Source organism: Rhamphochromis longiceps, linkage group LG3 (genome assembly GCF_057381845.1).
Source record: "Rhamphochromis longiceps isolate RC_006_pf linkage group LG3, R_longiceps_female_GT1.1, whole genome shotgun sequence".
NCBI lineage: Eukaryota > Metazoa > Chordata > Actinopteri > Cichliformes > Cichlidae > Rhamphochromis > Rhamphochromis longiceps.
In genome coordinates, this window is record NC_140559.1 from 30,730,436 (window position 1) to 30,754,950 (window position 24,515).

General features: G+C 39.7%; 4 protein-coding genes across 8 annotated transcripts in view; 1 reads left to right on the top strand and 3 right to left on the bottom strand.

The window, feature by feature from the left end:
• The window catches only part of LOC146674054 (protein NLRC3-like), a 176,731-nt gene that overhangs the window by 84,740 nt on the left and 67,476 nt on the right, over positions 1-24,515 (bottom strand). The window lies entirely within an intron of this gene.
• LOC146674059 (tripartite motif-containing protein 16-like) lies at positions 442-3,121 on the bottom strand. Its single transcript, XM_085392977.1, has one exon. The coding sequence runs from the start codon at positions 3,087-3,089 to the stop codon at positions 1,416-1,418; it is 1,674 nt and encodes a 557-aa protein (XP_085249103.1). The 5' UTR covers positions 3,090-3,121; the 3' UTR covers positions 442-1,415.
• On the top strand, positions 6,226-10,688 carry LOC146674060 (uncharacterized). 2 transcript variants are annotated; one of them, XM_085393690.1, is made up of 4 exons: positions 6,226-6,276; positions 9,188-9,243; positions 9,351-9,710; positions 10,282-10,688. In XM_085393690.1, exons 2-4 carry the CDS (start codon positions 9,195-9,197, stop codon positions 10,413-10,415), a joined length of 543 nt encoding a protein of 180 aa, XP_085249816.1. In that variant the 5' UTR covers positions 6,226-6,276; positions 9,188-9,194; the 3' UTR covers positions 10,416-10,688. The 2 variants fall into 2 exon arrangements, with proteins under 2 accessions (XP_085249816.1, XP_085249825.1); XM_085393699.1 differs by having other exon boundaries at positions 10,285-10,688.
• LOC146674061 (programmed cell death 1 ligand 1-like) overlaps positions 21,002-24,515 on the bottom strand; it is a 9,699-nt gene continuing 6,185 nt past the window's right edge. Inside the window, exons 5-6 of one of the 3 annotated variants that reach the window (XR_014909050.1) lie at positions 23,052-23,408; positions 21,002-22,371 (exon numbers count right to left, since the gene is read on the bottom strand). Coding sequence is in view for 1 of the 3 variants with exons in the window: in XM_085393768.1 (XP_085249894.1) it covers positions 22,928-22,932; positions 23,052-23,408 (362 nt within the window). In the remaining 2 variants the exon portion in view is untranslated. The other 2 variants (XR_014909049.1, XM_085393768.1) reach the window with 2 other exon arrangements.

Genomic DNA, 24,515 nt, shown 5'->3' on the forward strand with positions numbered 1-24,515 from the left:
ATCCGCCTTCCCCTTGTGTCGACCATTCTCACCTGCTGGTAAGCCTCAGTCCTGAACTCCTCGTCCCTGTATGGTTGAATGTGAAGTTGCTTTCTCTGTCTGGATAATAAATCTTGGAAGCACATCTCCTTCCTCTTTTTTGTCTAAAGAACCTGTGCACCTGACTGTGTTAAACATATAAATATGCATTAAAGCCACTAAAGTGTCTTATAGTCCCTGTTAACACATGCCTGCTGACACATGATACACAATAATATGTGTTTGAATACAACCTGAAACCTGTTAATGTTCTGATTTAACAGCAGATTTCTCCACATGCAGGACAGAGAAATTCCTGCCTCTGTCACACAAAAAGTGGAAAATATATTTGTTTGACATTTTAATCACAATAACAAAGAAGTAAACTGTTGGTAGATCCACTTTTTTCAATGAATCATTCATCAGTAAAAATCTAACTCAAATCAAATACAACAAATTCAACATTCATAGAAAAAAATCCAACCCTGCAGGGATCAAACATCTGATCAAACACCAGGGTTGGACACAGACTTTCTAATCTGACATCACAAAGTTATTCTGAAGCTGTAAATCTAATTAAAAACTCCCCAAAACTACTAAGAGAAAACCCTTAAAAGGTTCAGTGACAGAAGAAAAATCCTTTACATATAAAATCAACAGAGGTTCCTGATAAATAGACTAATAAACAGAGAATAGCTGAACAGTTTCTGTGACACAGACGTAAAAATGCATAAATGCTCCATGATTTTCATTTCTATCCATCATCTTGAACACTGACTATAAATGTGTTCACTTCATTATTGTGTGATTTGGTTTCTTCACGTGTCTCTGTATCTGAAAAATGACATTAAATGTCATCACTCTAGATACAATAATAACAATATAAAAAAACTCAAAGATTAAATTTTTTTTGTTTCATTTTAAAAGTTCAAACCTCAAAGACATTAAGTTTACAGTCATATATGATCAAGAAAATCAACAATCTTCACATTTCAGAAACTGGAACCAGCTTTAAATGTGACTAAAATAATGATAAAACAATCAGTTCTCTAATCATTGACTAACTGATGAATCACTGCAGCTCCAATATATTGTTGCATTTGACAACCCACTACAGCAACTACAGAATAAAACCACTAACCAGACTGATGACAGATTTCAAACATGCTGAATATGAAGAGTAGTATCATTTAAACTCACATGATTATCAGCCATAAGAACAAATTCAGATTTATATTGATGTAAGGTATATAAATGTAAGTACAGTTTGAATCAGTGCAATATTATTTTCACACATCAATGGACCACTGAACTTCTCAGCTTCTAAAATGTAAAGCCTCATTTAGAAACTACACAAGTACATATGATGGTCAGGGATCAACATGAACCTGTCTTCTCTATTTGACTTTAATCAACTCTGCAGTGGCTCCATCAGAGTAATAAAAACAAAGTCCAGCATAGAGCGGCTGAGTGAATGTGGTCTGGACTCTGTGGAGGAGAGTCATGGTTTCAGAGACGCTGTAGAAAGACAGAATACCTGCTCTGTGATCCAGGTACACTCCTACTCTGTAGGACCGAGGACCTGAGAGGACAGTTTGGACTTTGTTGTGTCGAAATTTATAACTGTTCATGTCACAATATAATGCCCAAGATTTGTCATTGTTTCCAAATAAACATTCATCGCCCCCTGCTCTGCTGATATTCTTGTATGCGACTGCTACACGAACTTCTCTCCCTCCCCACTCCACCTCCCAGTAACAACGTCCAGTCAGACTCTCTCTACTCAGGACCTGATAACATCCAGTGAATCTGTCTGGATGATCAGAATAAGACTGTTGTTGGTACATAAATGTTATTTTTCTGTTCCCCTCAGATAATAACAGATGTCTGTTTGCTGTGTTTGGATCCAGTGTGATTTCACGTGAATATTTTAAGAATCCAGCTCTGGTCTTTGGCTCAGGTGGTGACAGTAAAACATCCACTTCAGTGACTGTCAGTGAGATGTTTGTCCATTCCTCTCTCAGGATGTCCTGTAGTTTATCTCTGGTCTCTGACACAGCTGCTGTCACATCCTCAAAGTAGCTCAGAGGACGAATATTGATGCTGGATGAGTGTGTAGACTCACTGAGTGCTGACAGTGAGGGGTAGTTGTGTAGAAACTGGTTGTGATCCTCTGTGTGTGAGAGCTGCTCCAGCTCGCCGTCTTTCCTCTTCAGCTCAGCGATCTCCTGCTCCAGCTTCTCCTGAAGCTCTTTGACTCGACTCACTTCAGTTTCCTGCTGGGATCTGACCTGCTGCTTCACATCAGAGCTTCTTTTCTGGAGGAGACGGATCAGCTCAGTGAACATCTTCTCACTGTCCTCCACTGCTTTATCAGCAGAGCCATTGATGGCCTCCACCTCCTGTTGAAGCAGCTTCACATCTTTCTCTCGCTCCTGGATTCTCTGCTGGATGTTTAGTCGTCTCACCTCGAGCTCCTTCTGCTTCTCAGTCCTTTCTGCTGCAGCTGGGACTGTTTCATGGCCTTTATGTTCATCCATCGTGCAGAGATAACAGATACTCTGCTGATCAGTACGACAGAAAATCTTCATCACCTCATCATGACGAGAGCAGATGTTCTCCTGGAGCTTCTTGGAGGGGGCCACCAGCTTGTGTTTCTTTAATGGAGCTGCATCATAGTGAGGTTGGAGATGTTTCTCACAGTAAGAGGCTGGACAAGATAAACAGGACTTGATGGCTTTCAGCTTCCTCCCAGTGCAGACATCACAAGCCACATCTTCAGGTCCAGCATAGCAGTGATCAGCTGGAGCAGCTTGGAATCCAGTCTTCTTCAGCTGCTCCACTAAAGCTGCAAACATGACGTTTTTCTCCAGGACAGGCCTCGGTGTGAAAGTCTTCCTGCACTGAGGGCAGCTGTGGATTCCCTTCCTGTCCTCTTCATCCCAGAAACTTTTAATACAGTTCATGCAGTAGCTGTGTCCACAGGCTGTAGTCACCGGATCCTTCAGTAGATCCAAACAGATGGAACAAGAGAAGGTTTCTCGGTCCAGCTGAACTCCTTTCTGCGCCATTTCTCCTCTCAGTGTCAGTGACTGTGTGAGTTTCTCTTCCTTATAACTGAAACTAGTCTGAGCTCTGATCTCAACAACATGTTTCTGCAGTGAATGGAGCCTTTCAGCTCTTACATGTCACCACATGTTGGTTACACCCATCTTCAAAGTGCAGATCTGAAGGGGAGGGAACGAGGAAACACGTGGACAGAGAGGAGGTGCTGTGTTTAAGAGCAGGAAGAAGAGGGAGGTTATCAGGCTGTGCTTCACTCCAGGAAGAGCAGCTGTTTGAGAGCGATACTGTGTGTTTAACCCTTTTTATTTACTGCAGATCACAGAGCCTGTGTCAGCTCAGCTATCAGAATCAAACAGTGAAGCTGACCTGTGTAAGTCAGCAGGTCAGACAGTATGTTAATGAGGGGAAATCTACAAAGCAGTAATGAACGTTTCATAAACCACATTTAATACAAATCTATGATACGTCCATAAGTCTGCACCGTCTGAAACCTCCTCACATTTCAGCCCTCATTTCTCATCATATTGTAATCTACAGTTATTTATGGTTCAGTGAGTTTTGTTTGGAGTTTCCAGCTTCTGAGAGCATTATTTACATCACTGAAGTATTTATGATTCCCCTGGTATAAAAAAGCTTCACAGTAAAATCTCATTTTTGTAACATTCACACTGAAACATGTTTACTATACTGCATGATAAAGACAGCTGAACACGACGTCCCCAGAAACATGTTTTATTATCAGAAACAGACAAAAAGAATCAGCTTTCCTGCCCTACAGTTTGATGGTACAAAAGCACGAAGGACAAAAAATGTAAAGAAATGTAAGAAATCCGTCCTCTCCTCATCCTTCACCACCCTCAGGGTGACCTTCATTTTCTTTGCTCTCTTTACCTTCATCATCCTCTTCATCGTCTTCTTGCTCACTGTCTGCTGCACACACACACACACACACACACACACACACACACACACACACACACACACACACACACACACACACACACACACACACACACACACCTCTACATCAATGAAGGAAACAGCACAGATATGCTAAAAGGGTCCAGGTCATGGTCATGTTAGTCTAAGTGCCTGAAAAGAAGTTCAGTTTCCTTCTTTTTAAGATATCCAGGCTGAACTTCATGACAACAATTCAAGCGTCTACCAATGAGAGTTCAGGATACTGTGATTGATCTACGACGGGGTGGTAAATACATCAGAGGGTGACCTCAAGTGTTTTTATGTCTAGTTAACAGAAAAAGTAGGAGTATAAGCCATGTTTATAAAATTAAAATTTTATAAATTTTGGAAAACCAAAATTATAAAACACTTACCACTGTAAGTGGTTTTCCTTTGGCAGATAAATTGCCATAAAGCTGGGTTTTCTTTGTTTTTTTGTGTCCCGTTTGGATCTTTAGCCATCAGAATTGTTGTCTTAAGGCCAAGAAAGATGCCAAGCGGATTTATTTTACCAAGTGGATCATCATGGCCTTGCCATATTGGTCCATTTGATTGACCTTTATTATAATTATGAATTTATTTTATTTTCGGTTGCTACAAACGGGACAGACATGACTAGGGGTAGGATATGACTCTGCTAATAATAGGACTGCCTGTTTCTGTCTTACGGAAAACCACACTCAGATGTGTGTTATAGCCCAGTGTGTTCAATCATGACAGAATCTGAACTGAGACAGGCAAGCAATTGGATGTAACCAATGTTTCTGCAGGACTTTATAAAAAGCCATTAAACTAGCTGTTAAACCACACAGACTTGGTGTCATCATTGTCTCCAAATGTCCTTCAATAAAGTGCTGAGAAAAGGATGTGAACAATTGTGTGCATGTTAGATTCTTTTTTTCTTTTTAATGAAGTTACAAGAGTTTCAAGCAAACCTTTCTCCCTTTGTCGTTGTGGGCACTGTGTGCAGGATTCAGAGGTGAATGACTGTAATCCACTGTGGAATAAAGCTGTAACATGACAACATGTGGAACAAGTGAAGTAAAAACTTTGAGGCTTTACTGTAAGAAATGTTTTGTGAGTCTGATTTCACTAAAGAGGGAAAAAAATCATGTGATGGAACCCTGTCAGTGTGACAAACACTTATATAGTGTTGTTTTCAGTGTTGAACTATTCTCACTGCTGTTATCCAGTGTTGAAGTCAAACTTCATAATTTCATGTACAGTTTATTGGTCAGATTATCAGAATGAGCCTAAAGGTGGACCCAAGGAGCAGACTCACACAGACGAGGAGAGTGAAGAAGGATTTTGTATACAGTGAGGTGTGACTGGAGCAGATTACACAGGATGTTCTGAAAGGAGCAGAAACTTAACTGATGAAAATGAACTGATGAAAACAGTACAAAGGTTGAAGTACCACATGTGCTGTCAGTGAAAGCTGCAGCTGTTTTAGTGATAAATTAATTCCATGTTACCAGGCTGTAGAGGGCTCTGAGGATTTAAACCGTTTTAGATCCATTACACTCACAGTCTTATGTTAAAATCTCAAAGGACAGCATTATATTTTTGATATTAACAGTAACTCTGGGCCTCTGTAGAGTGTGCAGCCGATCTCATCGCTGTTTAAAAATGTATAATAAAACCTGAGGAGTCCTGAATCATTCAATTCAATTCAATTTTATTTATATAGTGCCAAATCACAACAAAAGTCGCCTCAAGGCGCTTCATAGATACAGATACATAGATACATAGATACATATGACCCCCCTATGAGCAACCACTTTGGCAACAGTGGGAAGGAAAAACTCCCTTTTAACAGGAAGAAACCTCTGGCAGAACCAGGCTCAGGGAGGGGCGGCCATCTGCTGCGACCGGTTGGGGTGAGAGAAGGAAGACAGGATAGAAGACATGCTGTGGAAGAGAGACAGAGGTTAATAACAGATATGATTCAATGCAGAGAGGTCTATTAATACATAAGCTACTGAGTGACAAAGGTGACTGGAAAGGAAAAACCCAATGCATCATGGGAATCCCCTGGCAGCCTACATCTATTGAAATAATTTTTAAGAGATGATTTCCATCTCTTAAAAATCCCCTTCTCTCCTAAAGGAAAAAGTCACTGCCTTTATAACCAGAGCACTGCTGTTTACTCCATCTCAGTCAGTAAAATCTGTCTGTGGATGTTGGTGTGTGCAGAATGTGAGTTTAAAGAAGAGCAGACAGCAGCAGTAAGTATTTTATCTGTAACTCTGTTTTTTGATGTCAAACGTCTCTGAGAGTGTTTAAAGTGAAATCTCTGCTCTCATTATTATTAGATATAATGTTATTATTTTACCAGCCAGGGCTGGACTGGGACAAAAAAAATTGACTAGAGACCGGCCCACCAAAAATGTGACGTCATTCAGGGGTAAAACCGCAAAGGATTCTGGGAACTTGTGGCAAGAGGTACTAGCGCATGCAGGCTTTCAATTGAACTCAGTTACACAGTGATAAAAAGAAACACAAAAAATGGCAAGAAGCTGTTGTATTATTAACTGCAGTAGCCGGTGTTGTGCCAAAAAGTGATTGTCTGCAAAAAACTGATTTCCGGTATTTGCCAAAAACTGATTGCTCGTATTTAAATTGCTATAAGTAACTTGTTGGGCTATAATATGTGAAACATATGTCAAATGCATCCCTCATGGATGACATAAAGTCATCTCTCCATCTCCATCGCTCTCTGCTGCTCATCTGTCTCCTCTATCACAGACTTCTCCACTTTTGATGGTAAATCAGCCTGGTGCAACATGTAAGGATTGGCACAATTTGTTAAGATTTTGAGGAGTTTGAGAAACTAACTTTAAGCATAAAATAAAATTTACTATCAGTAACTTAATTGCACCCGCCCAGCAGTATATAAACTCCGTCATGCTAGCTAGTACGCAGTACCTGTTATTCTAAGCGACTGTAAAAAGTCAGCACAACGAAAACAAACTACAACTAAACTTGGTTTATATCTGACACAGATAGACAGCAGGTCATAATTTCTTACCTGAAGTTCAGTTCCTCTGCCACTATGACCGGCGGCCGCCTCGGTCTCTCCTCCTCTTGCCTCCCCTTTCCCTTATCCACCTGCTGGCCTCCACCACTTGCTGATGTTTCTAAATCTGTGGAAGCTCTGCCATAGCTACCGCCAAACAATTCAGTTATTTTTACACATTTGGCAGCGTCTGCCTGAAGGGCTTGTTTCTTTTGGCCCTAATTTTTTCTGCACCTTCTTTCCTTTTTTTGTTCTCCATTTTCTTTAGTTCATCTATAAGATTGCTAAACAAGGGGGAGGGTGCATCCGACCTCCTCGGCTGTAATTGGTCCAGCCCAGAGTCGATCATGACCAATTGGCCAATCCAACACCTTTCATTATATATACCCTTCCAAAAAAAAAAAAAAAAAAAAAAAAGATCGGCCCATAAAAACAAAAAATCGCCAGCGGCGGCCTGATGGCCAGTCCAGCTATGTTACCAGCTGATGTTAGTCTGATACAGACTGTTTGTATCGTTTATTTTCACACAGTTTGTCCTGCTTCTTTTCTTCTCTCTCTCTCTCTCTCTCTCTCTCTCTCTCTCTCTCTCTCTCTCTCTCTCTCTCTCTTAATCCATCCATCGTCATTTTTTACAAAGATGAACAAGTGATGATGTAATTTCTGATTTCATTGTAATGTGAGAACTCACAGAGGCACATTTTATGAGTTGCACTTTATATTTTGCTGTCAGCTTGGAGAAACCGGTTTCCTTCGCCAGTCTGCATCCCTGACAAGCTTCAATGAAAACACCGAAGAGACAAACAATCTAGAAACAACTCGAGTCACACGGACTTTCCATCGACATGAGTCACAAAATAACCCAAGAGACTGACCTTTTGTATCTGACATTTGTTTTTGATTTTATGGTGTTTTCCTGGCTGCGCGGTGATTATCGCTGTTGCCGCACAGTCCGTCTCTTAATGTTGTAACTCCACCATCAGGTCGGGTCTTTCTGTACATGTTCTCCCCGTGTTTAGATTCTCTTCAAAGTTAGTGGGGTTAGTTAATTGAATTGGTTAATTGATCATTCTAAATTTCCAATAGGTGTGAATGTGAGTGCGGATGGTTGTGCATTAGTGACAACCAGACTGACGACCTGTCTATGTGTACCCTCTCGCGGGGGGACCCTGAAAACGATAAGCAGAAGAGAATAAAAGGATGGAGGTGTTTACCGAAACAGAGCTCCTCTGCGTGGGGGTAAACTGGAAATCACAATCCACAGGAGCCTTTCATACGCCTACATTATCAATGAGTCACAAAACTGCTCTGTGTGCACTAACACATTTCACCCACTTGAACTCACCATCGGTTGACAACAAAACTCAGCCCCCCGGTTAATTCTTACTAACCTCACACGTAAAACATTTCGAGTAGATCATGATGTAAGAGACATTTACTCCGTTGTGTGGACGGTTAAACATTTGGGCACACGATGGGTTCATTCATAAATAAAGAAGACCCGGAGGCAAAACAACTGGAGCGCATGCATCGAAAACGGCTTGTGTGTCCTTTCTAGTGTCTATTATAAAGCTGCTTGTGAAAGAATTTCGACTCTCCACTGAACTTTTTTAACCGGAATATTCGTGATGCCAAACACGTGAATATCCCCAGGTGTGTGGCTGAATGTCTAACTACAAAAAGTGAAAACCAGGACGTCCTAAATATGTATGACCTCATCGTCAGTAAGGGACAGTATAATACATAAAATCAAGTCAATGTTTTCATGGAGACGCTCACAACACTAAGCATTTCACTCCAAGCGTCAAACCAGATATAGTTTTTTTTTTATTAATATTTCTTTATTTCTTTATTGTGTTTCATATAGGGGTCTGCATTTATTTTTATTCTGCTGATCTCTGTCTATCAGTAGTGTTTATCTAGACTGAACCAACGGGGTCAGTATTTGCAGAGAAATTATGCTAAAAAGGTAAAACAGTAATAATCACTTTTTTATTTTATTGCTATTTTATTTATTTTGTATTTTTATTGGTTGAAGTCAGACTGTAGATTTTTCTTCTTCTAGCTGTACTGCCTGACCTTTGACCTCATGTGTTGATGACTCTTCGCCTCTGTCTCCTCTCACAGGGAGAAGATGATCTGCAGGATCCTGCTGCTCATCATCCTCACCTCATGTGTCTCTGGTTAGTTTACAGCTTCACTTTATGAACTCCAAATAAAGCTCAACAACAGATTTCTTCCAGTTCTCAGTGTGTCTGCTCCTCTCTTTCCCTCTCTGTCTCCTCAACAGGATCATTTGTAGTCAATGTGACACAGACCTGCTATCAGGCAGAGGAGAACCACAACATCACACTGGAGTGGACGTTCACCACCAAACCTGACAGATCCACCAAAACTCTCAACATCCTCTGTGAACTCTTCATCAGTGATAAAGTCTCAGTCCTGTATCATGTTCATGAAGGTGTTGAGGTGTCAGAGTCTCAGGATGCAAAGTTTTCAGGACGAGTCCAGAGTGACAAAGACGCCCTCAGAGAAGGACGAATCAGACTTCAACTGTCCAGACTCAGGACTGATGACTCGGGTCTGTACCTGTGTGAGGTCAACACTGATTATGGCTTCAGTGTTGGAAGATGTCGACTCAACGTCACTGGTGAGTAATAGAATCCATGATGATCCATGGTGAGATGATTTTGTAAAAGCCACAAATGAATTCAGATCAATTTCAGAACTGATTTATTTGGAATAAGATCTGCTTGTTGTTCGTTGTTATATTGATGTTTGTTTTTGTGTATTTCTGGAGATTTTTTTTCTTTAATATTTAAAGGTATTTTAAACTTGTTTATCTGAGTAATTAGTGGCAGTGAGGATCAGACGGATTGTTTCTGTATTTGCTTCACTTTTTCACTGTATTTTTATACATGTTGGAACAATTAGACTCTTTTTGCATTAACACAAGATATAAATGATTTATGGTTTTTGAATATATTTAACAGTTCACTCATACATTCAACACAACACACCCTGTTCAGTGACTTTTATTATCTTAGATGTTTCTGGTAAAAGGTTCATTTTAGAGGATTTTTTTAATCAAACATAAAAATCCCTTCTCACTCGGTCAGTACTAAACAAACACGTCTCCATGCACCGATAGATGTGTTAAAACTTCTTTCAACGTGGATGTTTTGATGTTTTTAATCTCAGATGTGTTTGTGTCTCTGCAGCAGTGAGGGATTGTCCTGAACCTGAGAGAAAACCTGAGACATCAAACACAGAGAGACGAGGAAGGATCGGCCTCTACTGTGGACTGACAGCAGCTCTGCTACTTCTCTGCTGCTTTCATTCATTTACTGACTGAATAGAAAACAGGATTTCTACTCATCTAATAATAGATGTCAGAAAACTTCATCAGATCAATCAGTGGAAACAGTTTGATCAACAATGTAAACGAGACTGTTGGAGTTCACTTTAATAACATGATGGACAGAATAATGAGACATAGTCCACAAAATCATGAACTTCATGGAAGTCTGTTCATTCAAAAGGAAACTTTATCAAACTGTCACTTTTCAGTCAGAAGATGAAATTTGCTCCATGTTCACTTTACTGATGAGAATCATGTCGACCTCACAGACCTCGTGTATCTGATAGGTATTAATGTTAAACATTAACTGTGTATTTGTATAATATATACAGTGTATATGATGGATTTAATGAGTCATTATGCAGAGACATGAAAACCTGCAGATCCTGCAGAGTTTGTGGGAAATCCAATCCAGCACTGACCCTTGTAATCATGTTCAAATATCAGTAAATGTGCCATAAATGTTTCCTGTGTTTTCTGGAGTTTCTTCAGTTTGACCATTTTCTACATTGTTGCTCCAGCTCAGCACACAGTGAGTTTACAGCTGTTTGTATTTTATACATGAGTTTGTGACAGTGCTTCATTGATATTTTATTTCCTGAAAAACCTAAAAACAATACATTTATAAGCAATAAAGTGCACGAAATGGGACTACAGATGAAAGTAACCTTATGGCTGACTCTGGCATATTTACATTGATATATTCATTAATATTCAATTTAAAATTGAAATGAAAATTGATTTTGAATTTTTTTTTAAATATATTAGGAGATTCAATGAACTAAATAATCTGGCAATTGCTGGTTCATGTAAGGGGACAGCTAATGTTGTCATGTGTTAGGATTGAAAATGTTTGATTTTGTTTACTAAAATAAGTGGTTATAATCATTTTCATACATTTATTGCAAATGTGCTCATGTGAGTTGGCACTCAGTCTTCGGAAGGTCATAAGCTTCGTTCGGTGTGACTGTCCGAACTGATATATTGTGTGAAATGACTTAGAGTGCAGAGGGGTAATTGCAAACACGCTTACACACATAGATAATAAGTAAAATAAGTCCCTGGGTCAGAGAGTTCTGAACATGATATTCTAAACCAACTTTGAATCACTAGAAAAACAATGGATAATAACATTAGTGTCACGGTCCCCGTGTCTCTCTGGTTGGCCCACGCTGGCTACAGGTTTTGTTGTTGTTGTTTGTTTTGTTTTCTTTGTCTCTCCTCCTCCTCTCTGTCTGGGTGGAGCTCGTTACGGGCTCTCGCTCTTGGCCCACGCACCTGTGTGATGGTGTCCACCTGCTGCTGATCTGGCTGATTTCCCCAGCTGCTATTTAAGGCAGTGGCACTGAGCAGCTCACTGCTGGAACGGTGAACCTCCTGAGTTCGTGCTGTTGGCATTTTCAAAAAGAATCCCTTGTATGTATTTTTCTGTGGAACCAACCTTAACTTCTGTGTGTAGATATCCCTCTTCGGGACCAAATCACGGGACCTGCCCAAGTGTGGCAGCGTGTGTGGAGTTTTGGAGCGAGTGCGGCTGAAGAGGAGTGCGTGTGTGCGGAGGAGCTGTGGCGGTGATTGTGTGGAAGAGGAAGCGTGTGTGTGTGGATTCCTCCCCCCCCCCCCCCCTCTCTCCCTGGAGCCCTGGACCCCCCCTCCCAACTCACTGTACATATATATAGCACTGAGGTGATCCCTGTTGTGAATAAATCTCCTTTTGTTCTCTCAGAAAGAACTTTCTGCGCGTGAGTCTGTTCAGTAGCCATGACAATTAGATTATCCAGGCTAGGCAGAGAGGTGTCCCATTGTCCCAGCATGGACATTATTTGTTACCCAAATAACAAGCCGTGGGTGACTAAGGACATCAAAGCTCTCCTCAATAACAAGAAGAGGGTGTTCAGAGCGGGCGATAGAGAGGAGGCTAGAACGGTTCAGGTGTTACTGAAGGCCAAGATCAGCATGAGACAGTTGTGGCATGAAGACAACCACTGGATTCAAGCCATCCAACAACAGAGGAGCTGGAGGCAGTGAGGACAGAGCCAGATACTTGAATGTGTTTTCAACAGATTCGACACTGCAGTGAATGCTCACCCCCTGCTGACTTACCTGTAGCCAGCCTGCAGTCCACAACCATGCCACTCTCTCTCCCTCCCTCTCCACATTGCACCATTGCTGCCTCTCCTCCACCATTCACTTCCACTCGTGACCAGATTCAAAGACAAAGGAGAAGACTCCAGTCAAGCACGTCTGCTGGACCAGACCAGATGAGTCCTGTGTCCTCAAGGCCTGTCCCACCCAGCTTTGTGGAGTCTTTTATAAATTGTTCATGTTGAGTTTGCCATCTTCAGAAGTTTTATGATGACTCTGCAGTGGTTGGATGTATCAGTGTGTCATGGTCCGACAACTGAAGTTTAACAACTTTTCTGCATCAGGATTAAAGTCAGAATGAAAATCCTCCATTTTCTCTTCTTCTGCTTCTTGTCAGGTGAGGACTGATGAGCTTAATGTTGCTCTTTAACTTTAATTTTAACTAAAAACATACTCAACTTTATAAAACACCTTATGAAATACATATATTTACTAGAGCTGGATATCTTTAGACCGGTCTTGGTCTCGAGACCACTTTTACGTGGTCTTGGTCTTGTCTTGGTCTCGCTGTCTCAGTCTCGCTGTCTCAGTCTCGCTGTCTCAGCTCGACATAGTGGTCGGGAGATTTGGAGTCAACAGTATCCATGACACACAACATAACGTTCGATAATGTGTCATCTGCAAAAGCATCAGCTCTAAGAGCCGTGCTTAGAGAGCGCTTTGTAGTGAATCAGAAGAGTCGACTCCCACTGAGCGAGAGCCGGCTCCTCACTTCATTTCCTTTCACTGCTCAGCTCTCACACCGTGGCTCAGCTATGCTCCAATCCCTCCATATTGTGGCCAATCACATGCGAGGATATAGGATAATATCATTGTGTGAAAAACAGAGAGGGTGAGAGACACGACAGTCAAGTGGAGCATGCGTCTGTCCTCTCAGTAAGTGAGTGAGACAGTAGACAGCAGTGAGGAGGGCTGTGTGAAAGCAAGAACACATAAATATGCCTGAAACCCGTAAACGAAGCAGCATCTGGCTGCAGTTTAAAGACTTTTTTGTCTCGGTATCGTCTCAACTTTGTCTTGGTCTTGGTTCAGTCTTGACTACAAGTCTAATATCTACATACAGTAAATAATGTTGTGATTATCCATCTTGTGTTAAATGCATTATTATTATTTTTCATCTGACAGGTCCAGCTGGGCTCGTCAAGGCAAAACATAATATTTGGTCTGCAGCTGAAGGATTTAATGGCACGCTTAACTGCAACTTATCTTTGTCTGGAAGCACAAAGTTCTTCTGTGAGGAAAAATGTGAGCGAGCAGAAGATATCCTCATTAAAACAGATGGAAGCACAGCTCAGAGTGGCAGATACAGCATGAAGAATAAAGATGGATCTCCAAGAAGAGGAATTGTGTTTTTAAGCTTCTCACAAATGATCAAGTCTGACGCAGGAATGTACAGGTGTGGTTTGGGAAGATCTTCTGCTCCAGATTCATACTTTGACTTTGAGGTCAGAGTTTCAAATGGTGAGTTTTTAGTAAAGGTGAGTGGAATTGAAAATGTGGAGACCCCCCAGGTCTAATTTAGTAATGTGGACCACTTTTAGATCAACCTGTTCAATCAATAAATACAAGCACAAAATCTTGCTTTTGTTCAGATTTTCTTTTCTCTATAACTGATTTTGAGCATCAGTATCATGGTTTATATCATGATTTAAATAGATAAAATCTACTAATTTAATTCCTATGATGGAGAGTAACAGAAGAAATGTTTGACCTAAAATGTTGATGATCTTCCAAGAGTGTCATCATGCTAAAAAGAAGTTAGTCACCTTTTTTTATATACAGGCTCATCTTCTAGCTGTGAGTCCTGAGAAATGCCTCAAAAAATAAGACAAATGAAACAAAACAAAAACATTTGCACTCACACCGGTGAACTTCAAGGGTCTATAACGCTGCCCTTTAAGTTCATACTATGAAGGTAACGTTTTGCATGGCTTCATTAAATATGGTGCAACAAAAAAGTTTTGATTTTATCTTCGTCTCTGTCTCAGTGTCTGTCTCTTTGTGCATTTAAACCCTTAGTTAGGAGTAAATGTGGATTTTCTGTGGCAAACATGAATGTCAGTTTCTCGGTTTATGAAGGTCACCTTTAACTATGACAGTGCTGAGATACGGACCTCCTGTGAAGTTGTCACCATACTAGTGATGAGCAAAGCGAGACTTCGTGAAACATTTGAAGTCTTTGTGCTTGTATTGATGATTCCAAACAATCTGAAACCATCTCCACAGTGGCACCTGCTGGACAATTTGGCTATTGTCACGTCCTGATCATATTCTGTGAAATGGTGACACAGACAAGTTCTGCACAACTTCAAACAAAACCACATATTAAACCAGACCATCAATAACTGTGATCATCACATGTTTTGGAGAAATCCTCAAACAAACAAGGCACCTTGCGCACTCTGTGCGCAACAATCAGCTAATGAGGGTACCCCTCATTGGCTGATTGTTGCGCACAGAGTGACATCCCCTCCACGCTGACCAGGGACATTTACAAAAGCCCGATGGCCAATTATGTTCCTCGCCCTCCTCCATCTCCTCCTCCCTGGTGTCCTAGACCTTCTCCTCCTCCTCGACCTCTTCCTTTGCATGTCTTTGGATCCATTGTCTCAAACCTGAATGAGCTGACTTTGGCCCTTTTGTCTATCCATCCAAATTTCTGATTGGTGTGTGATACGTTTTGACTCCTAGTGTTTACAGTTTGTTAATTGTGTACTAATTGAGCTAAAGCTGTGCTGATGCGAGTTAACATTATTGACTGCTATTGCTTTCTAAGTGACCACATGGTGTCAGCACAGTTCAGCAAATCTGACTCGTGTGTTAAAGCAGAGGCATGGGGTTTATAGTTCAGGGAAGTGGGTGTGCTTTTTGGAAAGGGGAATTATGGCTTTGAAATTTAGGTTCACAAGATTGGTTATAGTGTTTAAGAAAAACATTAATGGCTCTTAAAGACCACAAAGGGGTGCTGTCAACGAGGCTGCAGTATTTGTCCGCATCTTCACCTGACTCAGGTGTGGTGATCAGGTGAAAGCACACTCTGGGTTTGTAGCATTTTGGTTTTAACGATGGAAAAATATAAAGTGAAGCTGCATTTTTGTTTATATTTGTAAGACTGTATATTAGTTGTGTATTTTTGAGAAATAAAAAAAAAACAAAAAACAATCATAGGGAGCAAAATTTTATCTAATTTCCTAAATTATTATTATTAAATCCTCCAAAGAAAAACTTCACTAGTACCACAAAAATATTATTTTATGTTCAACACGCTCAGTCATTTTTATGTTTTTCCTTAATATTTGCCTGAAAGGAGGACGGCTCCAGTCCTTTTCCACACTTCAGATTATATTTAGCTACAAGACGACCATTACAGCAAGAGTTAGTCACTTTACATTATTGTTGTTTATTTATTCAATTATTTCTTACTTAGAAAGGGGAAAGGATATTACAGTAATTAATAATGTATACTGTATTAATCCCCATAGGGAAATTCCTCTCTGCATTTAACCCATTCACTCAGTAAAGCAGCAGCCAGCCGCCAATCCAGCGCCCGGGGATCAGTGTGTAGGGACGGTACCTTGCTCAGGGGTACCTTAGGGTAGCTGTGAGCAATCGCAGTGGAGGAATCTTTTTAAAAGACGTCTCATGCTGTGTACAGTGTAAGATTCAGTTTCACGACCAAAAAACAATCAATGAAAAACAAACAAACACAGAACCATTTTCTCCAAATTTAACAGAAGCTTTTATTAAAAGAGTACAGGACATGGCATATGTGAGCTGTACACTATTTCTCTTTTTCATTTCCCTCCCAAATGGGTACAAACGTGGCTATACAATGGAAGTATATACAACATACACTGTTAAAGCGCTTTTACTAGGAAGTATCATGTCCTCTGCTGCACATTGTTTCTTAAGGCTTGTGCTGTGGGATGATGGTTTCCTGCTGCACAAAGCAAAGTGTAGCATGGTGTGACATCGATAGAAATGCAGAATGACAAACCACAGCACACAGGACATGCAGAGTGCAGCGATCAGCTCAATACAAATTCTGTCTCATTTACTAAACCTAGCAGTCAGCACAGGGCGTGCTCTTCCTATGTGAAAAGAGCTTTAAGAATCAGCCTATAACATACATGTTGTATTCCAGTTAAACAAAAACACAAATTATTGGAAATGAATACAGACTCACTGAAACCAGCTAACTAATATACACACATATATAATCACTGAAACCAGCTAACTAATATACACACATATATACAAGGAGACCTCTTCGACACATGCCCAGCTCCATATTTTCCTTCTTGGACTTCACTGCAGGAGTTTTGCATGAATCACAGTTCAAAATAATCCATCCCTCACTTTATCCTGTTTCTGAGATAAGATATTTTAGCCCCGTCCCCCTTTAAACCCACCCTCCATTTTAACAGCTGGTGAGTGTGCTTTTGCGCACATTTATGTGCTTGAAATGATCAACTTTGAAACTAGAGCTTTTATATCATTGTGATTACTTTTACATACTTTGGCCTGATTATTCAAAATGTTGTTTAATAAAAATGTAAACAGGAAAAGAAAAGCAGAATAAATCCAGTTTCAAAATGGGATGCATTTACTGTATTTGTACCACAAATACATGCTATTGAACTATTGATCTATTTTAAGTAAAAAAAAAACCAAAAAAAAAAAAAAAAAAAACAGACTGTGCCAACATATTTGGCACTTCTAAGTTGTTGATCTTTGTCTTTTTATGTCTTTTTAACGTTTTTAAAAGCCATTTCTGGATGTCGTGTTTTACATTTAGCATCTTAGTGGGATTCTGTGCATTAGCACCGAACTAGCAGCAGCCAACACAACAGTCATTAATTTTCAAGTGTCTACAGTGTTATAAAGACAGTGCAATATCAGGACCCTCAGAGTCTGACCTCTTTGCAGTGCACCTTCACCATCTCCACATCCCATTAAAGCTGGTCACTGATCAGCTTTCTGTCAGTAAACTCGAGGTTGTTTAAAACAAAGAAACTAAGAAGAAAAAATATATCTATTTGGGTTCCAATAATGTAAAAGACATGACTTTCAGTTAAAATGTTTGTTCACTGGTTAAATGGTTTTTTTTTCTTAAGCTTCTAATTGATAAAGCATGCCCTGAGTGGCCCAATGGCAGCTGCCATAATAATTGTTCAAATTCGTAAATATTGAAGAAAGGTGTTCACTACCTTTATTATCTTCCTTTTGCAAAGGACACACTGTACAATTTGTTTGGCAAAGAAAGCAGAAAACCGCACAAATCCATTCCATAACTCATAATGTTTACAACAACAACAAAGTAATTGAAGAGCAGCAAGAAGTCACATAAATGTTAATACTCCGTTTTGCATTTCATGGCATAGCCTGCTATCATACTACTACTGTGATTGATTGTGGCCTGCCTTTCATCAAGGTTTTTGAAAGTGCAATATAACATTTATTTAAAATAGCAGTGCAATTCAGTTTGAGTTAGTTATTCTCTCATTTTAAGGTTTGCTAGGTAAGGGTTGTAATGTAAAAGCAAAAAAAACTTGGTCACACAAAAAACTTTCAGAGTGTGTGCCGGTATTTGACACACAATAAATGCAACATCCATGGCTAGGTTGTTGCTAAGAGCAGTCTAATTAAAGAGAGAGGTAAACGAGAATGAACGGTTCTTTTAACAATGTAAACTTGATGATACGAGGTAAAAAGATGTCAAGTAAAATAATTGGTTTAAACATTACTATTCAGGTCAACACTGGCTAAATGCTGATTGGACAACTATTTGCTGAACTCTGACACCCTCATTCGTACCTGTGACCAGCAGCAACCTTCACTATGCTGACCTTTGAACCAGAGGCTGACATAAATCTTCATAAAATATAAACTGCTGCATAGAAGATGAAATGTTTATGAAGTGGTGTTAATACAAACTGAGGGAGCTTCACAGATCATCAGCAAGTGGTTTAGCTGGCAACATGGTAAATGGACTGGTTCTTATATAGCACTTTTCTACTCATCTGAGCACTTAAAGCGCTTTACACAACTTGTGCATTCACCCATTTGCACAAGCACATTTTTCTAAGTGCTTCATAGCTAACATTCACACACATTCACACTCCGACGGATGCATCGGAGAGCAATTTGGGGTTAGTATCTTGCCCAAGGACATTTGGCATGCAGACTAAGGGAAGCCAGGAATCAAACCACCAACCTTTCCATCAGTAGATGACCTGCTCTACCACCTGAGCTACAGCCACCTCACCCCACCATGTTTTCTTCTCTTTCAAGAAAACCTCACCTGAATGAAACCCTGAGAATAAAGTGCTGGATTAGTCATGTTCCAGTGCATGTTTGTGGCTGGAGCTAGCTTACACAATGGCTCAAAGTTGTAGTTTCTTTCCAAGAGAAAGAGAAATACTTAAAATGACACAGTTTAGGATTAATTTCCCTAAGTGATTGCTCACTTATTATTTTGAGGTAGTAGTCAACTTCAGGTTGCACTTTATATTCAGCAATAGTGATGCAGCATAGAAAAAGGCAGAAAAAAACACAGATCAAGAATTGCAGCTCTGCACAAATACAGCTGAGCCCTGACTCATTTAAAAACAACTCGACTTTCCAATAGTTCCAATGTTTGGTATCTTAGCTTCACTGTCTGTAATATCTCTTGAAAATAGATTTGGTAACGTAGTTTATTGGATGAACAATGCACTGTTTGGACAAAAATCATCGTCCAGCAAACCACTTGTTGATAAGGGGAAGATCCCTGTTCAGTGCAACCACATATGCCTGGAGGTGCGATTTGACCATCCAGCAGAATTGATCACCTTAGTGACACTGATGATTTTTCCATGTTTAACCTGTAGCAATAATGTGATACACTGATCATTTTTTGTAAACCTAGTGAGGGGAATAATCAGAAGTTTAATAATTTCCAAACATGAAAATGAATTTAAAATGAATCAGTCCCAGAGTTCTCATTTTAAAAACTCAATCACTACTGGCCAGTTAGCAGGGGCTGGCACACTGTGCAGCAGAATGAAGATCGCCATCACAAACTGCAGTACATGACACAGTGTGAGTTTGCCCAAGTGATGAAACATTTAGTGAAGAGAAAGCTGACACATGCCCCCTTTTTTATTTCCACAAACACTATATAGTGTGACTTGGTAATATTTTTAAGAATATCTGGGAACTCCTTCCTTTGAATGCACATGAACAATGTTGGCACTACAGCTCATTTTGATTATGTGGAGATTCTGCTTTTTCTTTCAAGATGTGCGGGGCTTAACTGAGGCGGCCCACAGCCTGTATTTTGCCCCTGTGTGATCTGTATGAACGAAAAGTGCTTCAGTGACTTATGAGTACTCATTTATCTGTAGCAAAGAATAGCTTGGATGACCTTTTATGAAAGAAGGAGATAATGCTGACTTTACCTTCATAGTGTTTGGGGGGAAGAAAAAAATCAGTTAACTGACAAGTGACACACAGCACATCAATTTTAGTTGATACTGCAATTTGAACATTTAAGGACAGATGTTTTAAGATCACAGGTGAGAACATCATACTTCTTTAACAAAATCTGCTGTTTTTAGGTTTTCCCTTGCAGGTAATACTTTGTAACATGGGTTTTAAAATGTGCTCTGTAAATAAAGTCATTATTTTAATGTAGTTTATTAGATGAATTTAAGACAGTAGTGTAACTCAATTTGCATTAGTCATATCCTTGGAGTGTTACTAATTTACCCCTCACATGTTTGAACCTCAATGATTATAGTATATTTTTCACTGGTTTATGCTCCTGTGTGTGTTACCTAACTCAAACAGCACACTAAGAAGGCCTAGCAGGACACTTTACGGTGGTCCTGCTACTTTTCTTTGAAATACCAACACTGATGACACATCGGTTACAACACTATGACAAAGACTTGGTCACACAAAAAACTTTCAGAGTGTGTGCCGGTATTTGACACACAATAAATGCAACATCCATGGCTAGGTTGTTGCTAAGAGCAGTCTAATTAAAGAGAGAGGTAAACGAGAATGAACGGTTCTTTTAACAATGTAAACTTGATGATACGAGGTATAAAGATGTCAAGTAAAATAATTGGTTTAAACATTACTATTCAGGTCAACACTGGCTAAATGCTGATTGGACAACTATTTGCTGAACTCTGACACCCTCATTCGTACCTGTGACCAGCAGCAACCTTCACTATGCTGACCTTTGAACCAGAGGCTGACATAAATCTTCATAAAATATAAACTGCTGCATAGAAGATGAAATGTTTATGAAGTGGTGTTAATACAAACTGAGGGAGCTTCACAGATCATCAGCAAGTGGTTTAGCTGGCAACATGGTAAATGGACTGGTTCTTATATAGCACTTTTCTACTCATCTGAGCACTTAAAGCGCTTTACACAACTTGTGAATTCACCCATTTGCACAAGCACATTTTTCTAAGTGCTTCATAGCTAACATTCACACACATTCACACTCCGACGGATGCATCGGAGAGCAATTTGGGGTTAGTATCTTGCCCAAGGACATTTGGCATGCAGACTAAGGGAAGCCAGGAATCAAACCACCAACCTTTCCATCAGTAGATGACCTGCTCTACCACCTGAGCTACAGCCACCTCACCCCACCATGTTTTCTTCTCTTTCAAGAAAACCTCACCTGAATGAAACCCTGAGAATAAAGTGCTGGATTAGTCATGTTCCAGTGCATGTTTGTGGCTGGAGCTAGCTTACACAATGGCTCAAAGTTGTAGTTTCTTTCCAAGAGAAAGAGAAATACTTAAAATGACACAGTTAAGGATTAATTTCCCTAAGTGATTGCTCACTTATTATTTTGAGGTAGTAGTCAACAGGGGTTGTTTTTGTGGGTTTCTTTTGTTTTTAATTTTACTATTTATCATGTAAATATAAAGTGCTATGAAATATCCATAAATTTTCCCAATAAATGAAAGAACAGAACATCCATGGCCTAAAAGCTCATCGAGTTCACAATTCATGGCATTTGATCAATGACAAACATATTTTTGCCTTAACTAAATTATTTTTACGGCAACGATGTAGAATCCTGAGCACTGTTGAGAAGCAGCACAGGAGCTAGTTTTTGCAGCTTGATTTATCATATTACTGGTTCCTAAACACAAACATCCTAAGAATAGTTGTTTGCATAGATGTTGCTTGACATCAAGATGAAGCAACTTGATGAAGGTTTGAGATTAATAGTGGTTTCTTTTGTTTATTTTTTAAATTCTAACTAGAGTTTTTTGTTGTTGTTGTTGCTGTTGTTTGTTTGTTTTTTTTACACATAGCTTTTCATTGCAAGCTTTTCTTTTCCATGTGTTTCAAGGCTAAAACTAACAAATTGGGAATAAGCTGGTAGGGATAGCATAAAGTCATTCCTTCAAGTCTTGGTAAAAAAAAAAAAAAAGGTATTTTTTAAATGCAGAAGATTGTGGAGGGTGATGTAAACGTGCACTGCTTTGTGGTCCAGCTCTGAGGGACTTTAACAGCAGCTTATATGTAACACTGGCAGCAGTGTCATTACAGTGAGGTATAAGGAACAGTAATCTGTAATGGACTGCTGCTTCAAGTAAATACAGATTTGGTACTATGAGGTAGTCTGTAAATCTGTCTCATTATATTCAACGTTTGTTAAATATTGAGTAAAGTGCAAGTGAAGTGAGTGCAAACAAAGTGAGTGTAAACAAACCCAATGTTAAATACATGCAGATCCTTTTCCGGCTCGCTGGTTTTGGTGTTTTTCCGGCAGGTTCTTCAGAGGCTGCTGTAAAGACATTGCACAAATATGAGTGAAAGGAACATGAAGAGAACACGTCTGAGGACAAAAAAATTAATAAAAAAATTAGTGACTAGTTAAAAACGGGAACATTTAGTAGCTTAAAAGAAGACTTTTCATAGAGAAGCTGGAGGAAATCAATTGCACAACATACTGTAATTCCTGAATATTAAAAAAATACATTTTAGACATATTTGCAATGTCATCTTTACCTCTCACTATTTGACCACACATCTTTACTCTTCTCTTGTTGAGTGAGCAAGTATAAAATACTGCAGCACTTCATACTTTCATCTACATATGACCTCTAAACTCTTATCCTCATCTTTGTCTTAATGTATGGAATTATATTTATATCAAATTTCATGTGTAATATGAAACATAATCACTATCATATAATGTAATTTTACAGATTGAGATGTTCATTTCCCACTCAAGCAATCAAAATCCTCAGACGCCAATTCAATAACCTACACGTGTTTAACTCACCAGCAACTATCATTCTTGCCAGAATGTCTGCTTGGTGACTATTGCAGCAGATTCATGCTAAAAAGAATTATGTATATTGGTTATAATCCATTAATCAACTGATGAATTATAAATGAGTGATTACTACAGGGTTATTGTACAGCATATCAACAGAGGAGCCAGGTATGTCATCTTACCTGTAACATTGAGGACACATGGTTTGTAGCTAGTGTTCCCATTAAGGACAACGATGCACTGATATGTGTCTGTGTCACTGAGCCTCAGATCAGTCAAGAGACACTGCAGTCGTCCTTTCGTGGCGAGCTGTGTATCACACTGCAGTCGTCCTTTGTAGATCTCATCTATATCAGGTTCAGTTTGAAACCTAGTGCTGTAATAGTAAATGCTACCAATCAGTTTCATGGTCCTCAAGTCTACATGCAGGTCGGGACTCCTGTCAGTGTCAACGGGGAAAAACCAGGTCATTGTGATATTACTATTTTCTTCTGCCTCATAGACATCCTGTTCTACACTCACGGTGAATTCATTCTGACCTGCAGGAGTAAAAAAGGAAACACACAGGGAATAAATTAGGAGTTATGCCATCAACAGGTAAAAGATGCTAAAACATGCTCTTAGTCCACAATATTCCAAGACTTTCACTTACTGGCTAAATGGCTACAAACTATGAACCCCTTCTCCATGTGGAGGTGAATTCCTACTGGAGTTAATGCATTCACAAGATTTTCATAAACCCTGACCTTGAGGTCAAAGTCACCGAGACCTTAATGCGTCTGAGATTTTCAGTAGTAGATTTTCACCTCGTTTGGCATTTAGAATACATTTAGACTCCAAGTGGCAACAATCACAAAAGATGTAGTTAACTGCCAAAAGTAAACATTAGAAAAATCATACTTTTATAATTCATTTACTCCCCACACAGGGTTTTGGCTTTTTAACCTGAAAGAGGGTTTTGTGATCATATTTTAAAATTAATCAGACTGTCAAATAGATATGATTTAACTACTATTTATTTCTTTGAAACTGTTACTGATTTTTTTTTTCAGGTGACATTTGCAGTTAGAACTCAGGATGATTAAGCGCTGAAGAGCTGATAAAATAATCACACATTTGTGTTGTGGGAAAGGTAAATGTTACTTGTCATTAGTTTAATTCACACTGTCAGATACTTTAATAGGTGAAATTACTCAGCTCCTTTAAATTTGTCATACAGTTGTGTATTTATTTAAAATGGTTCTAAGACTATGTTTATTTTTTGTCAGTTTTATGTTTTTGACAGGAATATTTAGGTATAAATGATAATGGTATAGCGCTTTTCTAGTCCCTAAGGACCCCAAAGCGCTTCACACTACATTCAGTCATTCACCCATTCACACACACATTCACAGACTGGCGATGGCAAGCTACGTTGTAGCCACAGCTGCCCTGGGGCGCACTGACAGAGGCGAGGCTGCCGGACACTGGCGCCACCGGGCCCTCTGACCACCACCAGTAGGCAAACACGGGGTTAGTATCTTGCCCAAGGATATTTGGCATGCAGCCAGGAGGCAGCCTGGGATCGAACCACCGACCTTCTGATTAGTGGCTGACCTGCTCTGTCACCTGAGCTACAGCCACCCCATATATATGTTTCAAATGTA

Bases quoted from the DNA above. Each gene is read 5' to 3' on its own strand.
- LOC146674059 (XM_085392977.1), bottom strand. From the start codon at position 3,089: ATGGCGCAGAAAGGAGTTCAGCTGGACCGAGAAACCTTCTCTTGTTCC.
- LOC146674060 (XM_085393690.1), top strand. From the start codon at position 9,195: ATGATCTGCAGGATCCTGCTGCTCATCATCCTCACCTCATGTGTCTCT. The intron at 9,244-9,350 runs GTTAGTTTACAG...TCTCCTCAACAG, and splicing joins CCTCACCTCATGTGTCTCTG to GATCATTTGTAGTCAATGTG. The intron at 9,711-10,281 runs GTGAGTAATAGA...GTGTCTCTGCAG, and splicing joins ATGTCGACTCAACGTCACTG to CAGTGAGGGATTGTCCTGAA.